General features: G+C 49.1%; 1 protein-coding gene across 2 annotated transcripts; it reads left to right on the forward strand.

The window, feature by feature from the left end:
• Positions 1-63: 63 nt before the first annotated feature.
• rfx3 (regulatory factor X, 3 (influences HLA class II expression)) lies at positions 64-24,009 on the forward strand. 2 transcript variants are annotated; one of them, XM_084687652.1, is made up of 17 exons: positions 64-179; positions 5,502-5,596; positions 6,652-6,740; positions 10,037-10,307; positions 10,966-11,040; positions 11,564-11,745; positions 12,183-12,302; positions 12,416-12,540; positions 12,772-12,887; positions 13,433-13,548; positions 15,573-15,727; positions 16,766-16,863; positions 17,154-17,303; positions 17,698-17,906; positions 18,452-18,605; positions 18,739-18,781; positions 19,303-24,009. In XM_084687652.1, exons 2-17 carry the CDS (start codon positions 5,507-5,509, stop codon positions 19,581-19,583), a joined length of 2,274 nt encoding a protein of 757 aa, XP_084543778.1. In that variant the 5' UTR covers positions 64-179; positions 5,502-5,506; the 3' UTR covers positions 19,584-24,009. The 2 variants fall into 2 exon arrangements, with proteins under 2 accessions (XP_084543778.1, XP_084543779.1); XM_084687653.1 differs by having other exon boundaries at positions 10,037-10,301.
• Positions 24,010-24,109: the final 100 nt, after the last annotated feature.

Raw genomic sequence — 24,109 nt, forward strand, 5'->3', positions numbered from 1 at the left:
CACTACCACTGGAATCACGTTCGGTTGCGCCTAGTGAGCTTTATAGCAACTGTTGCCGTGTGAGGCAGCGCCATAGTCACCGTAGCCCTGGCGACTGTAACCCACCAACAACAACAACCTCTCGCTCCATCATTACCACCTCCACCATCCTCATCCTCATCAACCAGTCCTGTGCCCAGGTTTGAAACTCTTTTTCTGAGCTAACTTCGTTCTGTATTTACAGTTTTAAGGATTTTATTTCCATATATTTTTTACAGCAAGCATCTGTGTGCTCTTTGTAAAATGAATTGGCTGATGGACTGTGCTAATGTCAGCTAGCGGCTAATTTCAGTTAGCTAACACCTCAGCCAGCTATACATCTGGATAGCTAACTTGCCTAGCTATCTACTCTTTGCTAAATTAACTATAGGCTTCCACATATTTCTTATACCTACGTGCATGGTTAGATGCAAGCTAGCCAACTCCTCCTTGCCTTGTCGACTGTTACGTTTTGTGACGTTTAGCGTGTATGAAAGTTAACTGCGTTAGCTGTGTCGTGTGTATCGTTAGCCAGGGAGCAGGTGTCTGATTGATGGACAGTGCTAGCTAGCTGGTTTAGCTAGCTAATGTCCATCGCTAGCCACATAGCTTCCTGGTAGCACCAGCTAAAATGATGGTCGGAGTGTTTCATTTCTACCGATATGTCAGCAATGCAATGTTATTACTTGTTATTATGCCAAGCACATATGTTTATGAACGTTTATAGCGTTGACTTCATAGCTGAGCTATTGCTGTAAGCATTCAATTGCTAATTGACATTAGCTGAGCCTTTCTTCTCCCTTTTGTCTCTGTGTAGCTAACGTAGCTAGCTAACGTTAGCTTCCAAGCAAGATATCATTGCAGGCTATCAAGATTTAAATATAGTCAATATGCATCGAATTTGATTAGAGCTAGCTAGCTCGCTAATTAGACTAGCTTACTATATATCTAGAAATTAATCGCTCGGTAGAAATCTAACTTGTGTATTTTAATTTGCTAGAAGGGGATTTCCCACAACGGTCAACTAGCCTTACAGCAACATAGAATTCCGCCCATCCAACTTATCATTGCCTAAGTAAACCAGGTGGCTAGTTGTGGAAAAGTGATGTTGAATTAAAATAAATGTGTATGTGTGCGCGCACGCCATTGATGATGATTGGCTCTTCAGGGTGTGTAATAGGACGCGTTTCCCTTGTAATTTTTCGATTGCGATGCAGAAAGAGAAGCTGGCGTGGAATAATGCACTCACACAAATTCGTTATTGTAAATTAATTAGACATAGATAGACAATTAAAATGTTTATTTGCTCCTACTCACTTTTCGTTTTTTAACTATTATTATGAATTGGGCGACAGGGACCCCTTAGAAACATACAGGTGTTGTGTTCAATATCTTATAATATCTTACTTCAGGTCCTCTCATATTTTGTGGCAGGTAAAGGTTCCAGCAGGTTTCTCTGTGTTGCATCATTACCGTCCCTGGTCCATTGGGTCCTCTCTGTATTTGAAGCGCTCTGTTCCCATTAAAGCTGGGGAACAGGTGTGTGTGTGTGTGGAGGGGGGAGGGGGGGGGGGTGTTAGGACAGGTGCACAGTCGCATGGGGGCTCCTGACTATGGTGTGGGTCTAGGCAGGACTCCTGGATGACCAGGTATAATGGTTTGTGATCCCACAAGACATACTCCTCAATGTTAAGCAAGCCAAATAGTAAACATGCCTGTGACTATATTACCTACTGAATGTCTGGACTCTCACGGCTACTCATTTCCATGTGATGATGCGATTATCTAAGCCAGGGACCATTTAGTCAGGTGGAGGAATAAAGGCTGAACTACATCCAGGGTTGTATGTGGATGAGGCTGGTCCTTGACTGCACACACTCAGATGCGCCATGAGGATAGGATTTTAGAAACCTAGTTATCAGATCAGGTTACCTCAGACCTGAAGTCAGGTGTACGGCAAAAATAGGGCCCTGCCACCTGTCCACTAGATCCAGTTCCCTTTCCAATCAGTTAAAGAGGGGCTAATTCATTAAATTATTCATCCATCTATTTTCATGGCTTAGCAGCTTAAAATGACTTTGGCTTGTTTTCTGGTTTTACAGGCTGTGTGCACACATACAGAACATTGTTTATGGAATGGGAGATCTTCAATGCCTGTGTGTGTAACCCATAAGCTCTCCTGCTGGCTGAAGGCTGAAGGGAATACAGTGCATGTTTGGCCACGGATCTCTTCAGCTCTGTTTTTAAAAGGTGAATGGTGGGAGTAGACGGATGGCTCGTTTCCAGTGTGTTGTAGCTGTGTTGTCATGGAGGATTGTGTGCTGACTCGGTTTGTTGTGCACGTCTTTCAAGAAAAGTTCTTGTTCTCGGGAGTAAAGCCTGGCCATCGTTTAGAGTTTTAGCTCAACAAAAGATCTGCTTTCATTCTGTTGGGTTCTCAGCTCAAGCCGGGTCCTGCGCTTGTTTGGTGCCCGTCCTGTGTTCCGCAGCACGGGTCTGTTTATGCTGCGGTAAATGTGACATGTGGACAGCTGGAAACTAACTGTGGACTGGAAGTTAGGATGCAAAAGCCCTCCATACCTTGGTCTTGCCCCCCCCCCCCTTCCCCCCTTTCCTTCTCCCGGCTGTCAGTCAAACAGGAGGGGGGGCTAGGAGGGGGGGTGGGGGGCGCTAGGAGGTGAACGTGGCCCTCCTCTGTGCCCTTTGTTCCTGTGTGGCTTTGTAAGGCTCGCAGAAGCTCAGTAGAGCACGGTGTATAAGTGGGCCACTAGGGAGTGTCTGAAAGGGGGTGGGGGGGGGGGGGCGGGGGTGGTGTTGGTTGGTGTAAGAGGAGGCTGCAGGAGTGAGGCAGGTGCCCCTGTTTACACGAAGGAAGTCTCTCCTCTCTTCCTCCTCCTAATCATCAGGAGGCTCCACTGTGGGCACGCGGGAGGGAGGGAAGGAGGGAGGGAGGGAAGGAGGGAGCAGGTGGATCCTGGGGGCTCCTGGCTCTCCGGGGCTCCTGTCTGTCGGAGCGGGGGGGGGCAGCCACAAGTCCCCTGTTCCACCTTGTGGAAAGGAAAAGAACCACGTACCATAGATGCATCAACACGCCTTATTCTACGTCCCCTTTATGTGTCGTTAATGTCTCCTAGCCCCCCCCACCCCCCGGCAGGGGCCCCCTAGCCCCCCCCCTCCCCCTGCGCAAAGATGAACCCGGCGCGTTCCGTCTGCGGGAAGCAGAGAGAACCCTTTGGCTGGCCGTCGGTCCAGCTCTGTGAGAGGGAGTGCATGGATCTTGAACCCGTATGCTTAGATTTCTATGCGGCAACCTTTTTTTTGTTTTGTTGAAAAGGCAGCAAGCAATAGATGGTGCTTCATGAGGTGGTGTCGGTGCTGAAGGCTGTGGCCCGGTCTGGCAGGATGTTCTGACAGGGCTGGCTGAGACTCCAGCTAGAGTTTTGGACATGCATGACATGTGTTTTTGATTTGAATAGCCTACGTTTACTTTTTTTGGTCAAAGGGAACTGTGGCTATTAAGCTGTCTGTCACATCGGTGAACACTCAAGACACAATGCTGAACAGTGGTACCTGCCATTAAGTGGAGATTCCCAGCAGAAGCTGTTAACCTGAGATGCTACAGGGGGAGGGGAGGGCAGGAGGGGGGAGGGAAGGTGGGTTAGGGTTAGGGCTAACCCTAACCCTTTATTTCCTTGATGGAATGTTTTTATATTTTCACATACTGTTATTATAATTATTGTTTTCACCAAGGCACCCAACACAGTTTATTTAGGCTACAGCTTGTCGCTTGATAGCTTCTAGCTAGATTTTAATAGTTGGTTGGTTAGATGTGTTGTGTCGTTACTTCAGCGAAACCCTGTAATAACAGATTAACATAACAGATTAACAAAACAGGTAATGGGGGTGATTTGAACCTGCAACAACTTGATGTGCAGTCCAATGCTCTAACCATTGAGCTATACCCACCCCCAGACTTCCTGCCTATCTGGCCTGTGACATCACAGCCATTGTGCAGGTGAATGTGTGTGGCCTCGACAACGATTTAATTTAGGCGTCCAACGTTATCTTTCTCATCTCTAACCATGTGACCTGCCGGAGGAGCGCCCTCAGGCAGGAGGGACAGAAAGTGTGATCATCAAGACGCGGTGGTTGGTGAGGAGGAAAGGGAGATGAGATCGGGGAGGGGGAGGTGGTGGAAGTGGAGGGGGGGGAGGAGGACGAGGAGGTGGAGGGGGGGAGGAGGTGGAGGGGGGGAGGAGGTGGAGGGGGGGAGGAGGACGAGGGAGAGGTAGTCCTCTGAGACTACCAGAGCTGTTTGGAGAGCCGGTTAATTACCCAGAAGAGGCTGGGTCATGGAAACTAAGTTGTGGCAGAGAGGAGGAGGAGGAGGGGCGGGGGAGGGTAGCTTCTGGAGAGAGGGGTGGCGGTGTTCCTCTTTTTGTCGTATTGCCACCCCCCCCCCCATCGCTCTTCTTACCTGTGACCCAGGTGAGCCAACACACCTGGAGTGACTCACAGATATCCTGACTCCCTGTCCCTTCCCAGTCAAAGGGCTGCGTACAGATGGAGACCTCGCCCAGTGGTTTGACATTTAACCTGGTTCTGTAGCCGGTGGCCGAAACACCAAACACCGGACTAGCACGGAGCAGGAAGTCAGTCCGAGCTTGGAGAAAACTCTGGAGGCTTGTTAAACATTAACTTGTTTTATTGCTGTGTGGAGAGGAGGAGCAGGGAGACAGACTGGATGGAGTACATTCAGTTCTACTGGAGTCAGCAGCCACACCAGTCTGCTTCAGCACAGCCAGTTCTCAACCTGCTTATTGTCTGTCCTGAGCAAAAATCATTCACCTGGACACACAACTCAGAACCGCATCGCAATTAGGCCTATTAAAGGCAGCCTACTTAAACCGTGAATTTGAGATCATTAGGGCGTTTATTTCCTTGATGGAATGTTTTTACATTTTCACATACTGTTATTATAATTATTGTTTTCACCAAGGCACCCAACACAGTTTATTTAGGCTACAGCTTGTCGCTTGATAGCTTCTAGCTAGATTTTAATAGTTGGTTGGTTTGATGTGTTGTGTCGTTACTTCAGCAAAACCCTGTAATAACAGATTAACATAACAGATTAACAAAACAGGTAATGGGGGTGATTTGAACCTGCAACTTCTTGATGTGCAGTCCAATGCTCTAACCATTGAGCTATACCCACCCCCAGACTTCCTGCCTATCTGGCCTGTGACATCACAGCCATTGTGCAGGTGAATGTGTGTGGCCTCGACAACGATCTCATTCAGGCGTCCAACGTTATCTTTCTCATCTCTAACCATGTGACCTGCCGGACAAGCGCTTCCAGGCAGGAGGGACAGAAAGTGTGATCATCAAGACGCGGGCTGACACACAGAAACATCACATCCGGAGCCCCACGGCTAACCACTCACTCCTTGCCATTTTTTGTGTGTTTGTGTTGTGTCCTGCAGGCGCCATGCAGACCCCCGAGGCAGGCACTGACTCTGCCTCCACTGTCTCTCTCCAGACCACCGTGCCTGTCCAGTCTGCAGGCTCCACCCAGCAGGTACACTCTCCCTGTGTGTGTGTGTGTGTGTGTGTGTGTGTCTCTCACTCTGTGTGTCTCTCACTCTGTGTGTGTGTGTGTCTCTCACTCTGTGTGTGTGTGTCTCTCACTCTGTGTGTCTCTCACTCTGTGTGTGTGTGTGTGTGTCTCTCACTCTGTGTGTGTGTGTGTCTCTCACTCTGTGTGTCTCTCACTCTGTGTGTGTGTGTGTGTCTCTCACTCTGTGTGTGTGTGTGTGTCTCTCACTCTGTGTGTGTGTGTGTGTCTCTCACTCTGTGTGTGTGTGTGTCTCTCACTCTGTGTGTCTCTCACTCTGTGTGTGTCTCTCACTCTGTGTGTGTCTCTCACTCTGTGTGTGTCTCTCACTCTGTGTGTGTGTGTGTCTCTCACTCTGTGTGTGTCTCTCACTCTGTGTGTGTCTCTCACTCTGTGTGTGTCTCTCACTCTGTGTGTGTGTGTGTGTCTCTCACTCTGTGTGTGTGTGTGTGTCTCTCACTCTGTGTGTGTCTCTCACTCTGTGTGTGTCTCTCACTCTGTGTGTGTGTGTGTGTCTCTCACTCTGTGTGTGTGTGTGTGTCTCTCACTCTGTGTGTGTGTGTGTCTCTCACTCTGTGTGTGTCTCTCACTCTGTGTGTGTCTCTCACTCTGTGTGTGTCTCTCACTCTGTGTGTGTCTCTCACTCTGTGTGTGTGTGTGTGTCTCTCACTCTGTGTGTGTGTGTGTCTCTCACTCTGTGTGTCTCTCACTCTGTGTGTGTCTCTCACTCTGTGTGTGTGTGTGTGTCTCTCACTCTGTGTGTGTCTCTCACTCTGTGTGTCTCTCACTCTGTGTGTCTCTCACTCTGTGTGTGTCTCTCACTCTGTGTGTGTGTGTGTGTCTCTCACTCTGTGTGTGTGTGTCTCTCACTCTGTGTGTGTGTGTGTCTCTCACTCTGTGTGTGTGTGTGTGTCTCACTCTGTGTGTCTCTCACTCTGTGTGTGTCTCTCACTCTGTGTGTGTGTGTGTGTCTCTCACTCTGTGTGTGTGTGTGTGTAACCCCTGCCATGTGCTTGCAGGCCCAGAGCGTTCAGCAGGTACAGCATGTGTATGCCGCTCAGGTCCAGTACGTGGAGGAGGACAGCGGCGTCTACACCAACGGCAACATGTGAGTCACGCACACGCCTGCCGCACACGCCTCCCCGTAGTCCTCGGCAACGGTCCCCCTCCACAGCACCCTCTACGCCACACGCACATGACATAAGGAGGGGTGGGGAGGGGGAGGGGGGGGATGTGTGTGCAGTCACCTGAAGATGACCTGGAGGATCTGTGAGTGCTGCTGGGGCTGAAGCTAGTCCACCCCACCCCCCCAACTCTCTCCTTCTGTCTTTGTCTTCATCTCTCTCTCTCCTCTGTGACTCTCCCCCCACCCCCCCCACCCCCTCCTCTACCTGGGGGACAGGGTTATCCACGTACTACAGTAGCCAGGCAGTGTGTGTCCCTCTGAGACAGACACACACTGTCACTGTAGCCACTGACGATGGCAGTGGAGAGGAGACTGCCATGTTAAACCACCTGACTGAGCCAGCCCCCCCCCCCACACACACACACACTGTCAGGTTCAGGTTGTGTGCGTTTGTGTGTTAATACCTGCTGCTTATCAAATGCGCCCAAACTGTGATTGAGAGCAGCGTCCACGCAGAGGGAGTGCAGCGCGCGCTGCCAAGTTAACATGTTGAAGAATTGAAATGGGCCCAGTCAAACGGGCCGTTCTTTGAGAAGGGCACTGGAGGGGGGGAAGTCCTATGTACAGGAGAGGGAGGGTTAGGTTACAAGTGGTGGACATTAGTGTGCTAGTGATGGAGGTTAGAGTAGCAGTACTAGTGATGGAGGTTAGAGTAGCAGTACTAGTGATGGAGGTTAGAGTAGCAGTACTAGTGATGGAGGTTAGAGTAGCAGTACTAGTGATGGAGGTTAGAGTAGCAGTACTAGTGATGGAGGTTAGAGTAGCAGTACTAGTGATGGAGGTTAGAGTAGCAGTACTAGTGATGGAGGTTAGAGTAGCAGTACTAGTGATGGAGGTTAGAGTAGCAGTACTAGTGATGGAGGTTAGAGTAGCAGTACTAGTGATGGAGGTTAGAGTAGCAGTACTAGTGATGGAGGTTAGAGTAGCAGTACTAGTGATGGAGGTTAGAGTAGCAGTACTAGTGATGGAGGTTAGAGTAACAGTACTAGTGATGGAGGTTAGAGTAACAGTACTAGTGATGGAGGTTAGAGTAACAGTACTAGTGATGGAGGTTAGAGTAACAGTACTAGTGATGGAGGTTAGAGTAGCAGTACTAGAGATGGAGGTTAGAGTAGCAGTACTAGTGATGGAGGTTAGAGTAACAGTACTAGTGATGGAGGTTAGAGTAGCAGTACTAGTGATGGAGGTTAGAGTAGCAGTACTAGTGATGGAGGTTAGAGTAGCAGTACTAGTGATGGAGGTTAGAGTAACAGTACTAGTGATGGAGGTTAGAGTAGCAGTACTAGTGATGGAGGTTAGAGTAGCAGTACTAGTGATGGAGGTTAGAGTAGCAGTACTAGAGATGGAGGTTAGAGTAGCAGTACTAGTGATGGAGGTTAGAGTAGCAGTACTAGTGATGGAGGTTAGAGTAGCAGTACTAGTGATGGAGGTTAGAGTAGCAGTACTAGTGATGGAGGTTAGAGTAACAGTACTAGTGATGGAGGTTAGAGTAGCAGTACTAGTGATGGAGGTTAGAGTAGCAGTACTAGTGATGGAGGTTAGAGTAGCAGTACTAGTGATGGAGGTTAGAGTAGCAGTACTAGTGATGGAGGTTAGAGTAGCAGTACTAGTGATGGAGGTTAGAGTAGCAGTACTAGTGATGGAGGTTAGAGTAGCAGTACTAGTGATGGAGGTTAGAGTAGCAGTACTAGTGATGGAGGTTAGAGTAGCAGTACTAGTGGTGGAGGTTAGAGTAGCAGTACTAGTGATGGAGGTTAGAGTAGCAGTACTAGTGATGGAGGTTAGAGTAGCAGTACTAGTGGTGGAGGTTAGAGTAGCAGTACTAGTGATGGAGGTTAGAGTAGCAGTACTAGTGATGGAGGTTAGAGTAGCAGTACTAGTGATGGAGGTTAGAGTAGCAGTACTAGTGATGGAGGTTAGAGTAGCAGTACTAGTGATGGAGGTTAGAGTACACAAGTGGCTTCAATAAAGTCTCAGAAATCTCTCTCCCTTAACCAGAAATCCACAGGTGATTTGAGTAGCCATGGAAACCACATTTTCAATAACACAGAGAATATTGCATGCCGAGAGAGAGCGAGTGGTATGGCACAGCTAATTGACATTGAAAGTTGCACCTGAAGTGTACTTTCAACCTCCTCCTTTTCAGTTCGAAAGTATTCTTTTTTAAATTTTAATCTTATTTTTGATTTTCAAAAAGTTTCTTCTTCTATTTTCTCCCTCCTCCTTCTACCAATTTGTGCACCAAATCTGAGTGTGTCCCCTAACCAGTGTGTGTGTCCCAATCTAAGTGTGTGTCCTAACCCTACGTGTGTGTGTCCTAACCCTACGTGTGTGTGTCCTAACCCTACGTGTGTGTGTCCTAAACCTACGTGTGTGTGTCCTAAACCTACGTGTGTGTGTCCTAAACCTAGGTGTGTGTCCTAACCCTACGTGTGTGTGTCCTAACCCTAAGTGTGTGTCCTAACCCTAAGTGTGTGTGTCCTAACCCTACGTGTGTGTGTCCTAACCCTAAGTGTGTGTCCTAACCCTAAGTGTGTGTGTCCTAACCCTAAGTGTGTGTGTCCTAACCCTAAGTGTGTGTGTCCTAACCCTACGTGTGTGTGTCCTAACCCTACGTGTGTGTGTCCTAACCCTACGTGTGTGTGTCCTAACCCTAAGTGTGTGTCCTAACCCTACGTGTGTGTGTCCTAACCCTAAGTGTGTGTGTCCTAACCCTACGTGTGTGTGTCCTAACCCTACGTGTGTGTGTCCTAACCCTACGTGTGTGTGTCCTAACCCTAAGTGTGTGTGTCCTAACCCTACGTGTGTGTGTCCTAACCCTACGTGTGTGTGTCCTAACCCTAAGTGTGTGTGTCCTAACCCTACGTGTGTGTGTCCTAACCCTAAGTGTGTGTGTCCTAACCCTAAGTGTGTGTGTCCTAACCCTTAGTGTGTGTGTCATAACCCTAAGTGTGTGTGTCCTAACCCTACGTGTGTGTGTCCTAACCCTAGGTGTGTGTCCTAACCCTACGTGTGTGTGTCATAACCCTAAGTGTGTGTGTCCTAACCCTACGTGTGTGTGTCCTAACCCTTGGTGTGTGTGTCATAACCCTAAGTGTGTGTCCTAACCCTAAGTGTGTGTGTCCTAACCCTAAGTGTGTGTGTGTCCTAACCCTTAGTGTGTGTGTCCTAACCCTAAGTGTGTGTGTCCTAACCCTAAGTGTGTGTCCCTGCCCCAGACGGAGCTACTCCTACTCGGAGCCGCAGCTATACAGCCAGAACAGCGGGGGGAGCTATTTCGACACGCAGGGCAGCTCAGCGCAGGTGTCCACCGTGGTCACGTCGCACGGCATGAGCAACAGCGGCGGGGGCGGAGGCGGCGGGGGCGGCGGGCTGAACATGGGCCTGGCCGGAGGGCAGGTGATCAGCAGCTCCGGGGCCTACCTCATGGACAACAGCACCCCCCACACAGCCGTCCAGACCACCCGGGCTTCTCCTGCTACTGTGAGCGTACGGGACCCCCACCTTTATACCTCTACCGCCCGTCTGTCTGACTGTCAGAGCTCCTGTCTGACTGACTGTCTGACAGTCTGTCTGACTGTCCGAGCTCCTGTCTGACTGACTGTCTGTCTCACTGTTTGTCTGACTGTCTGTCTCAATGTTTGTCTGTCTGACTGTTTGTCTTTCTGTCTGTCTGACTGACTGTTTGTCTGTCGGAGTGTGTGCCTGTCTGTCGAAGTGTGTGTGTGTCTGCAGGAGTGTGTGTGTGCGTCCAAGTCCAAGCATGTCTCTCTATGTGTTAATAACGTAGGTCATTTTAATAGCAAGTCTCATCTGTGGATCTCTACTGCCCCCTTGTGATGGGAAACTCTTCTGCTTGCTTTGTTTTTACCGTGCACCATGAACACACTGCGGGATGTATCCCTTTACCCAGATGCTGCTCGGTAGTTGTAACTAGTAAGGGACCTCTGCTATGCTGGGCTGTCAGGACTGGTTTGAGTAATGCTTGCTTTGGGATCTTCTGGAATTTTCCTGATTCTCTGTGTCCGCAACAGCTTATTCTCTTCCTTTTTGTTGTTGTTTTAATTTATTTGGGTTTTGTGTTTGTCTTTCTATTGTTTGTTTTCCCCTCCTCTGTTCTGTGGTCTTCCGCTCCTCGACCTATCAGATTGAAATGGCGATTGAGACGCTTCAAAAGAGTGAGGGTTTATCCAGTCAGAGAAGCTCGCTGCTCAACAGCCATGTAAGTCGCCATTTTCAACACCTCCCCTCCCCTCACTGTGGCTTGACTCCTTCTCTCTCTCCTTCTCTCTTTCTGTTTGTCTCTGTCTATCTCTCTCTCACTGTCTTTCTCTCAAACTCGTGCTGTCAATCTGTCTCTCTTTTCTCTCTCAAAATCATCTCTATGGCTCCTTCTCTACCTTTTCTCTATCTCGCTATCTCCTTCTGTCTCTCCCTTTCTCTCACTCTCCCTCTCTCCTAAGCGTGCTCTCTCTCTCTCCTTGGGGATGAAGCTGCATTCTATGCTTGTATATTTTGATTTGACCTCTGACCCCCTCTGTCGCTCCTCTTGGGTTCTGCTTGAAATGCTACGCAGGGCAACAACACTTGTAGTGTTTGTCTGTGGGGGTCGACAGACAGAGACCTTACAGGAACTGGGAACAGTGTTTTAACAGGTGTGTGGGTGGGGTGTCTGTGTGCGTGTGTGTCTGTGTGCGTGCATATGGATGGATGTGTGTGTGTGTGTGTGTGTGTGCGCCCCACAGCTCCAGTGGCTGCTGGACAACTATGAGACAGCGGAGGGGGTGAGCCTGCCTCGCTCCACCTTGTACAACCACTACCTGCGGCACTGCCAGGAGCAGAAGCTGGACCCGGTCAACGCGGCCTCCTTCGGGAAGCTCATCCGCTCCATCTTCATGGGGCTGAGGACACGCCGTCTGGGCACGCGGTGAGGCCCGAGGACACAGACACACACACACACACGCACTCTGGGACATGTACTCACACACACACACTGGGACATGTACTCACAAAATCACACCCACACTGGTACTGATGCACACGCACAAAGGCTGCAGCTCTTTTTTCTCCCATCTCTCTGCTCCACTTGATCTCTCTCCTTGTCTTTCTTCATCTCCACTCTGCCACAACCCTGTCCCTCTCTCCTCCTCTCTTCTAGACTCCTACCTCCTCTTTCCTAGACTCTCACCTCCTCTCCTAGACTCTCACCTCCTCTCCTAGACTCTCACCTCCTCTCCTAGACTCTCACTTCCTCTGCTAGACTCTCACCTCCTCTCCTAGACTCTCACCTCCTCTTCTAGACTCTCGGCTCCAGGTGAGCAGGTGTTGCTGCAGGGTTGACCCCTGTGCTGCTGTGTGTTTCAGAGGGAACTCCAAGTACCACTACTACGGGATCAGGGTGAAGCCAGACTCTCCTCTCAACAGGCTGCAGGAGGACATGCAGTACATGGCTCTCAGACAGCAGCCGGTCCAGCAGAAGCAGAGGTAACACACACACACACACAGGACCAATAGACATATATGCACACTCACATGGACACAGAAAGATACACACACACACACACACAGGCAGGATGACTGGAGGTGTGCTGTTGCAGGTTCAAGCCGGTGGCAAAGGTGGACAGTGGTTCTGGAGAGACCTACTCAGGGGCCGCTCAGCACACCCCCAGCGCCGCAGAACAGACCGTCATCGCCCAGAGCCAGCAACACCAGCAGTTCCTGGGTGAGTGTGAGTGTGTGTGTGAGAGAGAGTGTGTGAGAGAGAGTGTGTGAGAGAGAGTGATTTCTTTGAGTAGAATAATGTGGGCTAGGATCTGTAGTCATTCTTGGAAGATGTCTGCCCTCCCAGAGGGAGGAGGGGTGTGGGGAGGAGGAGGAGGGGAGGGGAGCAGGAGAGCAGGGAAGCGTTGAGACAGGGTGTGACTGGTGTCTCCCCCTGGTGGCGGGTGGGCAGACGCGTCCAGAGCTTTGCCTGACTTCATGGAGCTGGACCTGGGAGATGGCAGCCTAAACGGCATCAGCTCCGACGACATCAGAGCTCTCCAGACGCTCTACAGAGAGCACTGTGAGGTCAGTCCTGCCCCTGCCTCTGTCAACACATCCCTCTGTCCCTCCATCCCTCTCTACCTTCCCTCCGCTATCATCCCTCCATCCCTCTCTACCTTCCCTCCGCTATCATCCCTCCATCCCTCTCTACCTTCCCTCTGCTATCATCCCTCCATCCCTCTCTACCTTCCCTCCGCTATCATCCCTCCATCCCTCTCTACCTTCCTTCCTTCCTTCACTCCTACCCATCTATCCTCCCTCTGCACACATATTCCTCTGCCCTCCCTCCACCTCTCTCTCTCTCTTTCTCCCTGTCTCTCTCTCACTCTCTCTCTATACCCCCCTCTGTGCCCTAAACAGCTGTTTCAATAAACAGAACCGATCAGGAACAGCCATTATCGGAACATCCGGGATCTGCAGTTGCTGTGTTTGTAACACAGACCTCTTTTCTATCCACCTCTCTCCTTCCTCTCTCTCCTTCCCCTCCTCTCCTGTCTCCTCTCTCCTTCCCCTCTCTCCTGTCTCCTCTCCTATCTCCTCTCCCTCTATCTCCTCCACCTCCCCTGCAGGCCATCCTGGACGTGGTGGTGAACCTCCAGTTCAGCCTCATAGAGAAGCTGTGGCAGACGTTCTGGCGCTACACCCCCTCTGACCCTGTAGAGGGCGCCACCATCACAGAGAACAGGTGAGCATGGATCCCTGGGAGTACACCAACCGACAGGTTACATGTTTGTTTTGAAGTTTCTTATTATATACAGTACCAGTCAGACCCATACATGAGGGATAGATTGCCCTTGTAGAAATGGCTGTGTGCGTGTGTCTGTGTGCGTGTGGCTGTGTGCGTGTGTCTGTGTGCGTGTGGCTGTGTGCGTGTGTCTGTGTGCGTGTGTCTGTGTGCGTGTGTCTGTGTGCGCGCACACAGCCTCACCCAGCAGAGGGAGTGAGGACGAGGGTGTGTGTCTGATGTGAATGTTTGTGCTGAAAGAGACCCAAGGCCACAGTACATGCTGAGCAAGAGGACGCTCGGACGACAAGATTTTTAAAGAAAGATAACGAGCTCTGCAGTCACCTAAACAAAACAGGCTTTGGTTCATATCAGTGCAGAAAGTGACAGCACAAAAGGCTCCAGCTAGGCTACAAGGTTTCAGCATACAAAGGTATTCCAACTAACAATAACCATATTGACTAACAAGAATGCGATTGACAGTTGATGAACAACGTTTTTTGTCCATCTCTTCAGATAGACACAATTTAGCAAGCTTACATGGTAACATACTAATTAGTATCCAATGACTAGTTATTTTGATTAGTGAATAATGTAAGCACACAGGTAGGGCTGTCACGATAATTACCTTTTCTTGTGCATATATTGCACCAAAATGCATTGCGATAAACGATATTATTGCGCACACGTCAATTGTAATTTTCAGTCCATTTTATGCCACTGATTACATAATGACTGTTGATACCAACACACAATGAATGTTCCCTCACCGGAGATGAAGATTGCGGCTTTGAAACCAAGTCCATTTTAACTTGTTCTTCCTAACTAGCTGTAGATGTCACGAAACAGAACATTTTATAACACAGTGAGTTCACGCCTTCTCTTCACCTGTCGGTGTCCGCTCTGTGTGTGGAGACGCTAGTCCCGCCTACGCTTTCGACACAGAAAGCAGAGAAAATAACTGAGGCAGCGGGATCTACTAAAATGTTGGTGACATTCGTTCTTATGTAAAAATTAATTTAATCATTATTTGTTATAAAAATGATCAGTTGCAATATATCGCAGCACCAAAAATTATTGCGCTCATTTCCATATACCGTGGATAATGACTACTTACTAACCGAGAGTGAGGAGGTCATGCCGGGAAATATCAAACTGAGGCTGAAACGTATTGCTCGGTCGATACGGCAAAGCCGAGGTTTGATATTTCCCGGCATGACCGAACGGTCGAGGTTAGTAAGTAGTTTTATTATATGGCATTTTAAACATCTTTTCATTTTGTAAACAAAAATAAATAGTACCTCAAGGCTAATTGTAGCTAGCTCTCAAGTCTTCTCACGGTGTGTTTCATGTGTTGCCTAGCAACTCATTACTTTTGATAGAAAGCGGACAACATGGTTCTGCTAAAATGGCTTTAATTTCAACACAAAATAACGACACAAGTGATTCACAGAGTGTAGTCTTCATCCTCACTTTCGATGACAAATCTGTTCAGCATCATCTGGATAGTAAAACTCAGCAGCTGACTCGTCGATATCGCTCATTTTGAAGCTGACGTCAGAGGGCAATACGGATCCGTATTGACCGGCAAGGAGGGCAATACGCGGCTGGCATGACTACCCATTAGCCAATCAGAAAGCTCGTACCGTCGTTGCCGTATAGTAAGTGAATATATTGACTATCGTGACAGGAACACACAGGAAATCCCAATTTCTTCCACACAGTGTAGTAACCCCTACCTCCCCAGTGGTGTGTGTGTGTGTGTGTACTGACCCTGTCCTGCCCCCCCCCCAGTGGTGTGTGTGTGTGTGTGTGTGTGTACTGACCCTGTCCTGCCTCCCCAGTGGTGTGTGTGTGTGTACTGACCCTGTCCTGCCTCCCCAGTGTGTGTGTGTGTGTGTGTGTACTGACCCTGTCCTGCCTCCCCAGTGTGTGTGTGTGTGTGTGTGTGTGTGTGTACTGACCCTGTCCTGCCCCCCCCCCAGTGGGGTGAGTGAGATGGAGAGCCGGCTGCCCTGCTCCAGGCTGCTGGAGCTGTGCCGGAGTGAGGCTGTGCTCAGGTGGATGAGCACCTGCGACCACCAGATGTACCAGGCCCTGGTGGAGATCCTCATCCCTGACGTCCTCAGACCCATCCCCAGTGAGGCTGACACACACACACACACCAGTCACTTACTGCACACACACACACACACACACACACACCAGTCACTTACTGCACACACACACACACACACACACACACACCAGTCACTTACTGCACACACATACACACACACACACACCAGTCACTTACTGCACACACACACACACACACACACACACCAGTCACTTACTGCACACACACACACCAGTCACTTACTGCACACACACACACCAGTCACTTACTGCACACACACACACACACACACACACACCAGTCACTTACTGCACACACACACACACCAGTCACTTACTGCACACACACACACACCAGTCACTTACTGCACACACACACCAGTCACTTACTGCACACACACACACACACCAGTCACTTACTGCACACACACACACACACACACACCAGTCACTTACTGCACACACACACACACCCACCAGTCACTTACTGCACACACACACACACACACCAGTCACTTACGGCACACACACACACACCAGTCACTTACGGTACACACACACACACACACACCAGTCACTTACTGCACACACACACACACACACACACACACACACACACCAGTCACTTACTGCACACACACACACACGCCCACCAGTCACTTACTGCACACACACACACACACACACACACCAGTCACTTACTGTACACACACTCCGACGTCACAAGGTCAAGCTCACGCGCCTCACACACACACAGTAACATAACGTGCGCACGCTCACACACACAGTAACATAACGTGCGCACGCTCACACACACACAGTAACATAACGTGCGCACGCTCACACACACAGTAACATAACGTGCGCACGCTCACACACACACAGTAACATAACATGCGCACGCTCACACACACAGTAACATAACGTGCGCACGCTCACACACACACAGTAACATAACGTGCGCACGCTCACACACACAGTAACATAACGTGCGCACGCTCACACACACTCAGACGGGCACTCCTGGTGGTGTGATGTGTTTGGGTGGTTCTCTCTGCAGGTGCCTTGACTCAAGCCATCCGCAACTTTGCCAAAAGCCTGGAGGGCTGGCTGAACACTGCCATGAACGCCGTCCCACAGAGAATGATCCAGACCAAGGTGGCGACACGCAAGCACCACACACACACACACACGTACAGGAACACACGCACACACAGGTACACACAAAAGCACGGTAAAGGTAGTCTGAGTACGTAGGAAATCCTTGTTTTCCACCTGAAGTGGCACCGTGTTTAGAACACGTAAATGGGCACCTCATGTTTTCCAGATTCAGTCTATCTGGTTTGACATGGTCTAGAAATGAGATGGCACATGAAGGAATGGTTTTCAGTAGTAACAAAGTCTTTGGTCTGATTGTCTCTGTGTGGTATGTGTGTGTGTGTTCCCAGGTTGCTGCTGTTAGTGCCTTCGCCCAGACGCTGCGCAGGTACACGTCTCTGAACCACCTGGCTCAGGCTGCGCGGGCTGTCCTCCAGAACACCTCCCAGATCAACCAGATGCTCAGCGACCTGAACCGGGTCGACTTCGCCAATGTCCAGGTCTGTCTGGGGCTGTGTGTGTGCCCGGGATTGTGGCTGTGATTGTGTGTGTCTCTGTGTGGTTCAGGGTATGTGTGTGTGTGTGTGTGTGTCCTTCTCCTGTCTGGTTGATTGTGTTTGGGTCAGCGAGCAGGCCGGCCACCTGTCAGCTGTAATCTGTAGACAGCTCTACTTTTCCCTCCGTCTGGTCATCCCTCCTCTTTGATTGAAGTAGCTGGACGACTCCTCCTCCTCACACTGGGATCACCCCGCTGACCTGGCCTGTGTGTGTGTTCTGGCGTGTGTGTGTGCGCACGTGTGTTTCCCCCGTACTTGTGTATAGCCGTGCACCTGTGTGTGTGTGGGGTTCTGCATGTGACTCAGTGTGTGTGTGTGTGTGTGTTCCCCCCTGCAGGAGCAGGCCTCGTGGGTGTGCCAGTGCGAGGAGGGCGTGGTGCAGAGGCTGGAGCAGGACTTCAAGGCCACCCTGCAGCAGCAGAGCTCCCTGGAGCAGTGGGCCTCCTGGCTGGACGGCGTGGTCAGCCAGGTGCTGCAGCCCTACGAGCACCGGCCCAGCTTCCCCAGGGCCGCCAGGCAGTTCCTGCTCAAGTGGTCCTTCTACAGGTCAGGACGCCGCAGACACACACACACACACACAGAGCATGGAGACACACACAGACACAGAGGTAGAGACACACACACACACACACACACACACATCATCTAGGAACACATTGTCGCTGTAGGGCAGAAACCTCATACCGCTTTTCGTTTTCTTCTTCTTTAGGAAATCAAAATGTCAGCCGAGGGCTGATGTGAAAACCTTTTATTGAGCTGTTTATTATAGACAGTCCCTTTGTCACCGGCGGCTTAGAGCTAGGAGGATTTGCAGACAGTTTGCGGATCCAATGGTGTTACGAGATTTAGTCACAAGCTCCCTTTTTATACTTTTCATTGGTTGAATGTGTAAAACCATTTGTAAAGGGTGACCAATAGCAGATTTATGGAGAGAAAAAAGTGTATGTATAAATAGATTCACAAAGCACCAAGGAATGATTTATACGTACATAATAAACACTAAGAAAAACAGGATGCTAACACAAACAGTCCTTTCAGTGTGTCAGCATGTGTACAGTATGATGACGTGTGTGTGTGCGCGCGTCCCCCAGCTCCATGGTGATCAGGGACCTGACCCTGCGCAGCGCGGCCAGCTTCGGCTCCTTCCACCTGATCCGCCTGCTCTACGACGAGTACATGTTCTACCTGGTGGAGCACCGCGTCGCCCAGGCAACCGGGGAGACGCCCATCGGAGTCATGGGAGAGGTGAGGGACAGCACACACACACACGCTGGAGTCATACTGTACACACAGACTGACACAATGTACATACGCACACACACACACACAGAAATGCTGAACAATAACAACCGTGTCAACATTGCCCTCTGTGTTTCAGTTTGACAGCCTTAACACCCTGTCCCCTGCTAACATGGACAAAGGTATGTAAGCACTCAGCAAGCCGGCTGGGAAGCAGGGGGTCCTTTGTGTGTGTGTGTGTGTGTGTGTGTGTGTGTGTCTCTGTGCGACATACAGCCACTTCCCTCCTCCAGAACACTGAGAGGGGAATTTTCTGTTTTCTGTGAAAAAATACAAGATTTAGTAAGATTTAGGTCGCTGTGGCGTTCCCAAGGAAACCATAGTAGCTGGAACATGGCTCTTGGCAGCATCTCAGTCAGACGGGGCTTTGGTTAGGTTGGTTAGCTTGTCTAGATTATTATGCTTGTTTAGCTTTGGGGCTTGAATCCCAATCAGAGCTGTTAGCAGTTGGATGAGCCTGTTTTGGAGCAGGGCAGTAGCTAATCCTGAGTGTGTGTCTGTCTGTGGTCTTGTTTAAAACTTTTGGGGCCCTGTAGCTTCAGATACTTTGTTTAAGGAGGTTTTAGGGTTAGAATACCATTATGGGTCAGGGCTCACTAAGATAGAAAAACCAACCCGGTGTGTGTGTGTGTGTCCTCCTCAGACGAGGTCAGCGAGATGGACAGCGACCTGGACGAGGACATGGACGAGACCGGGGAGCCCCTGGCCAAGAGGGAGAAGGCTGAGCATGAGGGGATCCAGGTGATCCAGGTGGGGGCTCTGGAGGACAGCTCCAGCCCCGTGGTGGGCGTGGTCCAGCCAGGCATCCTGCACTCGCTGCCCCAGCCCCCTCAGGACCACGCAGAGCACATCCTCACCCCCTCGGCCGGCATGCCAACCATCCGCCACTGCAGCGCCACGGGCAACACCTATGCCTCTGTCTGACCCAGCTGCAGCCTGGAGATCTCTGTCTGTCTGTCTGACCCAGCTACAGCCTGGAGATCTCTCTCTGTCTGTCTGACCCAGCTACAGCCTGGAGATCTCTGTCTGTGTGTCTGTCTGTCTGTCTGTCTGACCCAGCTACAGCCTGGAGATCTGTCTGTCTCTATACTTCTGAACCAGCCTCTTACCCGGGAGATCTGTGTGTCTTTGTCTATCTTTCTCCGTCTGTCACTCACTCCTTCTCCTCGTTCCTCCCCACCTATCCATGTGTTGTTTGTCTAGACTCACTGGTGCGTCTGGCCTGTCCGTCTGCTGTGAGAGGTGTGTGTCTGGCCTGTCCGTCTGCTGTGAGAGGTGTGCGTCTGGCCTGTCCGTCTGCTGTGAGAGGTGTGTGTCTGGGCTCCCGGCTCTGAGGCCCGGGTGACCAGAGAGGACTGGGAGGGGGAGGGGGGTGGGGGGGGGCGAAAAGGCAGGCGATGAGCGACTTGTGCCGCTGGAAGCTATGGCGGAGGGGGTCTGGAGGGAGGGTGAGGGAACCCAGAGATGATGCCTCTTGCTCGGCCGCCGCGGTCTCCCAGCTCGACCCCTAACCCTCCAGAGGAGACGCCCAGTCCTCCCTACTGACTGAAGAATCGCTTCTATTTAGATTTAGACTGTGTACATAGTTTCTGTTGGGTTTATTTTGTATAGAGAACACAAAACAAACGCTTAACGTTTTTGGTGCTATCGTCCGACTCGAGCAGGCACCCCGTGGTAACCAAGGTCAGATACTGTCCGGACAAAATCCCCCCTGTCACATTCCACAGACGAGAGGAAGAATTTGTCGAAACACCGCCGAAAAATCTCTGACTTTTAAAGGAGGAGAAAAGAGGGGGAAAAAAAGAGAGAAAAAAAAGATTCTAATTGCATTTGGTTTTGTATACCTAGCTGTTTTAGTATTTGTGTGTGGTGACATCAGAATGGAGGGTAGCCGTGTGTGTGTGTGTGTGTATATTGTGACTGAGTGATCCTGTGTAACGTAGCTAGCCCTGACCTTGAGGAGAGAACCTCTGGCGGCCTTTTAGCCTCACAGAACCTTCTGGAACTCAACTCCTGCTGCTACTGTACAAAGAACCTGAGATGAGACGGGCTGTACTCAACCACTAATCCAACACTGGCCCTCGCCCCCTCCGTGCCGTGACGCCATCGTTGTGTTCTTACTGCCTTTGCTTTGCTGGTTTTTTCATCCTCGGTGGTGTGAGCGTAGCCAAGATTGGCTGTACCTTTGTACCTTGTGGGGGAAGGGGGGGGGGGGGTCTGGTGGGGTTTTTTTTCCAAGCACTCTTTGAAAGAATTTCTTGGGATTCTGAGTGGACCAAACAGAAACCAGAGAAGGAAGCGACGTGGCGTCTACGTTTCCTGTCGCGGAGAGGAGAGTGAATGTCAGGGATCCTTTGTACCTCGGCTTTATTGTAGTGCCTTAACCCTTGAACTGCAGCTGTGTATGTAGTCCTGACTGATTGTCCCAGCAGCCACTGCTTCGGCCCTCCCTGGGGGGGGGGGCTGTGGGCAGGCTTACTGGTGTGTGGGACGGGGAGATGCTGGCTGTGAGGACCTGCTGGGTGGTGGGGTGGGTTCTAATGAGGTCCTGCCTGTGCTTACACTGGTCCATGGCCTCTCTCTCCTACGCTCCATTCATTGCCTGTTCCTGCATTGGCCTGTGCTGTGTGTGTGTAAGTGGTGTGTGTGTGTGTGTGTGTGTGTTGGTATTGATTCTTGTGGGCATAATGTTATGTTTTTGATTGTTTTTTGTTTTTTTTGCGTGTTTGAAAGCACACAAGCGTGTCTGAGCATGTGTGTTTGAACATGTCCACTAGTCACCCTACCTCACACCAGTGGTGCCAGCCCTTCAATTCATGCAGCGCACACACACACACAATCAATCGGACTATACTAATCTCTTAAACACTAAACCAAGTTCCTTTCTTTGCCCTCACCACTAAGTCTCCATTGGATACCCCCCCCCCCCCCCTGTCTGTCTGTCTCTGCTTAAAGTGCATCTTTTATATAGTGGACCAAAAGTAGATATTTTCTGATATTTAAAGATATATATATATAAATATATGAGGATGAAACGCTCCATGTGCTCATTTAGTTAGTTTCTTTTTCTCGTGGTTGTTACGGTTGATCTGATTTGTTCCCTGTGGTGGTTTCTTTAGTAGCTCTTTTGTAATTGGTGGATTGACTGTGAAATGGGAGGGGCCTGGAGACCAGCATCTTGACTAGACTGGAGACAGATTTTGTACTTGAATTGTTCTTGATAGCTTTTTGCGTTATGGAAAAACTCTAAAAGCGAAATGTGCTGAATGAGAAACTTCTTACTACTGATTTTTTTTTTTTTTTTGCCTCATATCTGGAAAACTGTCTGCACCAATGCTTTGCATAGACTTTATTTATTGATATTTATTGTGCTTTTATTTGACTATGTTCATGGTGTATACTTACGCACCTGCATTCATGCTTGAGTCTTGAAATGAAATCAATGACTAATTCTACTGTTCAAGTTTGAAACAAAATTAACGAAAAATTATTTTCTTGTTGATATGTGTATATATCAGTGAGGGTAAATTTGAATTCATTGCTTAGATGCATTTGGTACTTTCCACATGGCAATCATGTTTGTTGTGTGCTTTATATTCCTGGCCTGTTGTACTGTTCTTGACAAGGGTTGTGTGTGTGTGTGAGAATGGCCCTACAGGTAATTGACAACCTTGGACATTGGTTTACATTCTGTCCACATTGGAGGATGGATCTTATTTTGACAACCTTCATTCAACAGTCACCCTACATGCAGTTACAGATGGCTTGTGAACTGAAATCTTATGGTTGGTTGTCATATAAAGAAAATACTGTAAATGTAAATTTGTGTGATCATTTGTGCCTGGAGTCCAAATGGCTTACAGACTTTTTTTTTTTTACCTAAATATGTGCTTTATAATCTTTTTTACGTGATTTTTTTTTCTGCATGCCTTCTTTGTGCTGCTAGATTCTATTTGTTGGTCTATTTTACATTTACAATTTCTTTGAACATGTGCCAGACAGTAAATATAGACTTATTCAACCTCACAAATCCAATCTGTTTAATCACTGGACAGAAGCCAATGCTGCCAATACATACTTAGATTTTATTTGAAATGGGGGAGGGGGGGGGGGCGTGTTTAAAACATCCTGTATTAGACAGCCTTCCATTTGGCTTTTGTAACAATTTTCTTCGCAAAGACGCCCGTTCCAAACCCTAAAAGATCCAGATATCCTAACAGTGACAGAACCCCTGCAGCCTGCAAACATATCAGCTCATTCCGAACCCCGCTACGCAGGAAGGCCTGCTGGGATCACGGCAGCCTGGGGGAACTGGACCTGGGGGGACCCAGGCATTGGCCCCTTCCCCAGATCCTCATCCCTGAGATGGGGACAACTGTCCAGGGAATCCCCTTCTAGACACACACACATACACACAAACACACACACACAAACACATACACACAACCTAAAGTGCATGAGCTAATTACGTGTCCTCATATAGGCGTACAAAGATCTGGGAAATGTCTCAACACATTCTCACACACGTTTAGCCTCAGCTTTTCATTCAAACTGTCCAACAATCTCAAACACTGGAAGGGACTGGTGGACAGTGGACCACATATCCACTGTTGGGACTTCTTCATATTTTATCACTAATCACAACAGGCATATTTAAAACGTGCTGGATTAGGATATCCCCTCACTGCACTATCATTGTTTATTACGGTCACTGTACAATTATTGTTAGGGTGCTTACTGACCACTGCTTTGTTCAGTTCGGTTTTTGACTACTAGATTTTCGACCTTTTTTAAGTGCCATTTGACAGACTAGCAGGAGTCAGCTGTAGCAAGCACAAGCAGTCGGCTGTGGAGGAGTCACCTGGAGGTGGTAAGAGTTCACCTCAGACGTTATGTAAATAAGTCCACATGGGAAGGAAGAATATTTATTTACAGTGTCTTAACTATTTGTTCCGTTTGAATGCATTTTATTTACTCAGATATGTTGGCATCTGATCTTTCTTTTCGGATAATGTATTGTATTTATATATATATATACACACATATATCTCATGTGACTTTCTTTTGTGTGTTGTTTCAAGTTACCTCTTAGTATATATCTTCTCAAATCGGCAAGAGCAAACCAATACGTGTAGGGTGATTTGTATCGTGTATTTTACATAAAACAATGAGGAACACTGGGGAACTTTTATATTTATAAAGGTATATAATAACATTTAGTGTGTCGTAATGATGAAAATATAGGAAATATTAAAAGACACATGTAGTTTGGTTTTCTGAATATTTCAGACTTGAGCTCAGGCTAGCTTATTAGTGTGGTTTTCTTAAGATTTGTGGCTTGTCTTTACATTAATAAACTTTTTCCTTGTTGAAAAGTCTTGCCAGCTGTTTTGTCATTAGACTGCCACTATAGGCATGTTTGTCACAGTTATCTTTGAGACCACAAGGAG

This window comes from Hypomesus nipponensis, chromosome 22, assembly GCF_054491055.1.
Source record: "Hypomesus nipponensis isolate SF chromosome 22, ASM5449105v1, whole genome shotgun sequence".
Classification (NCBI taxonomy): Eukaryota; Metazoa; Chordata; class Actinopteri; order Osmeriformes; family Osmeridae; genus Hypomesus; species Hypomesus nipponensis.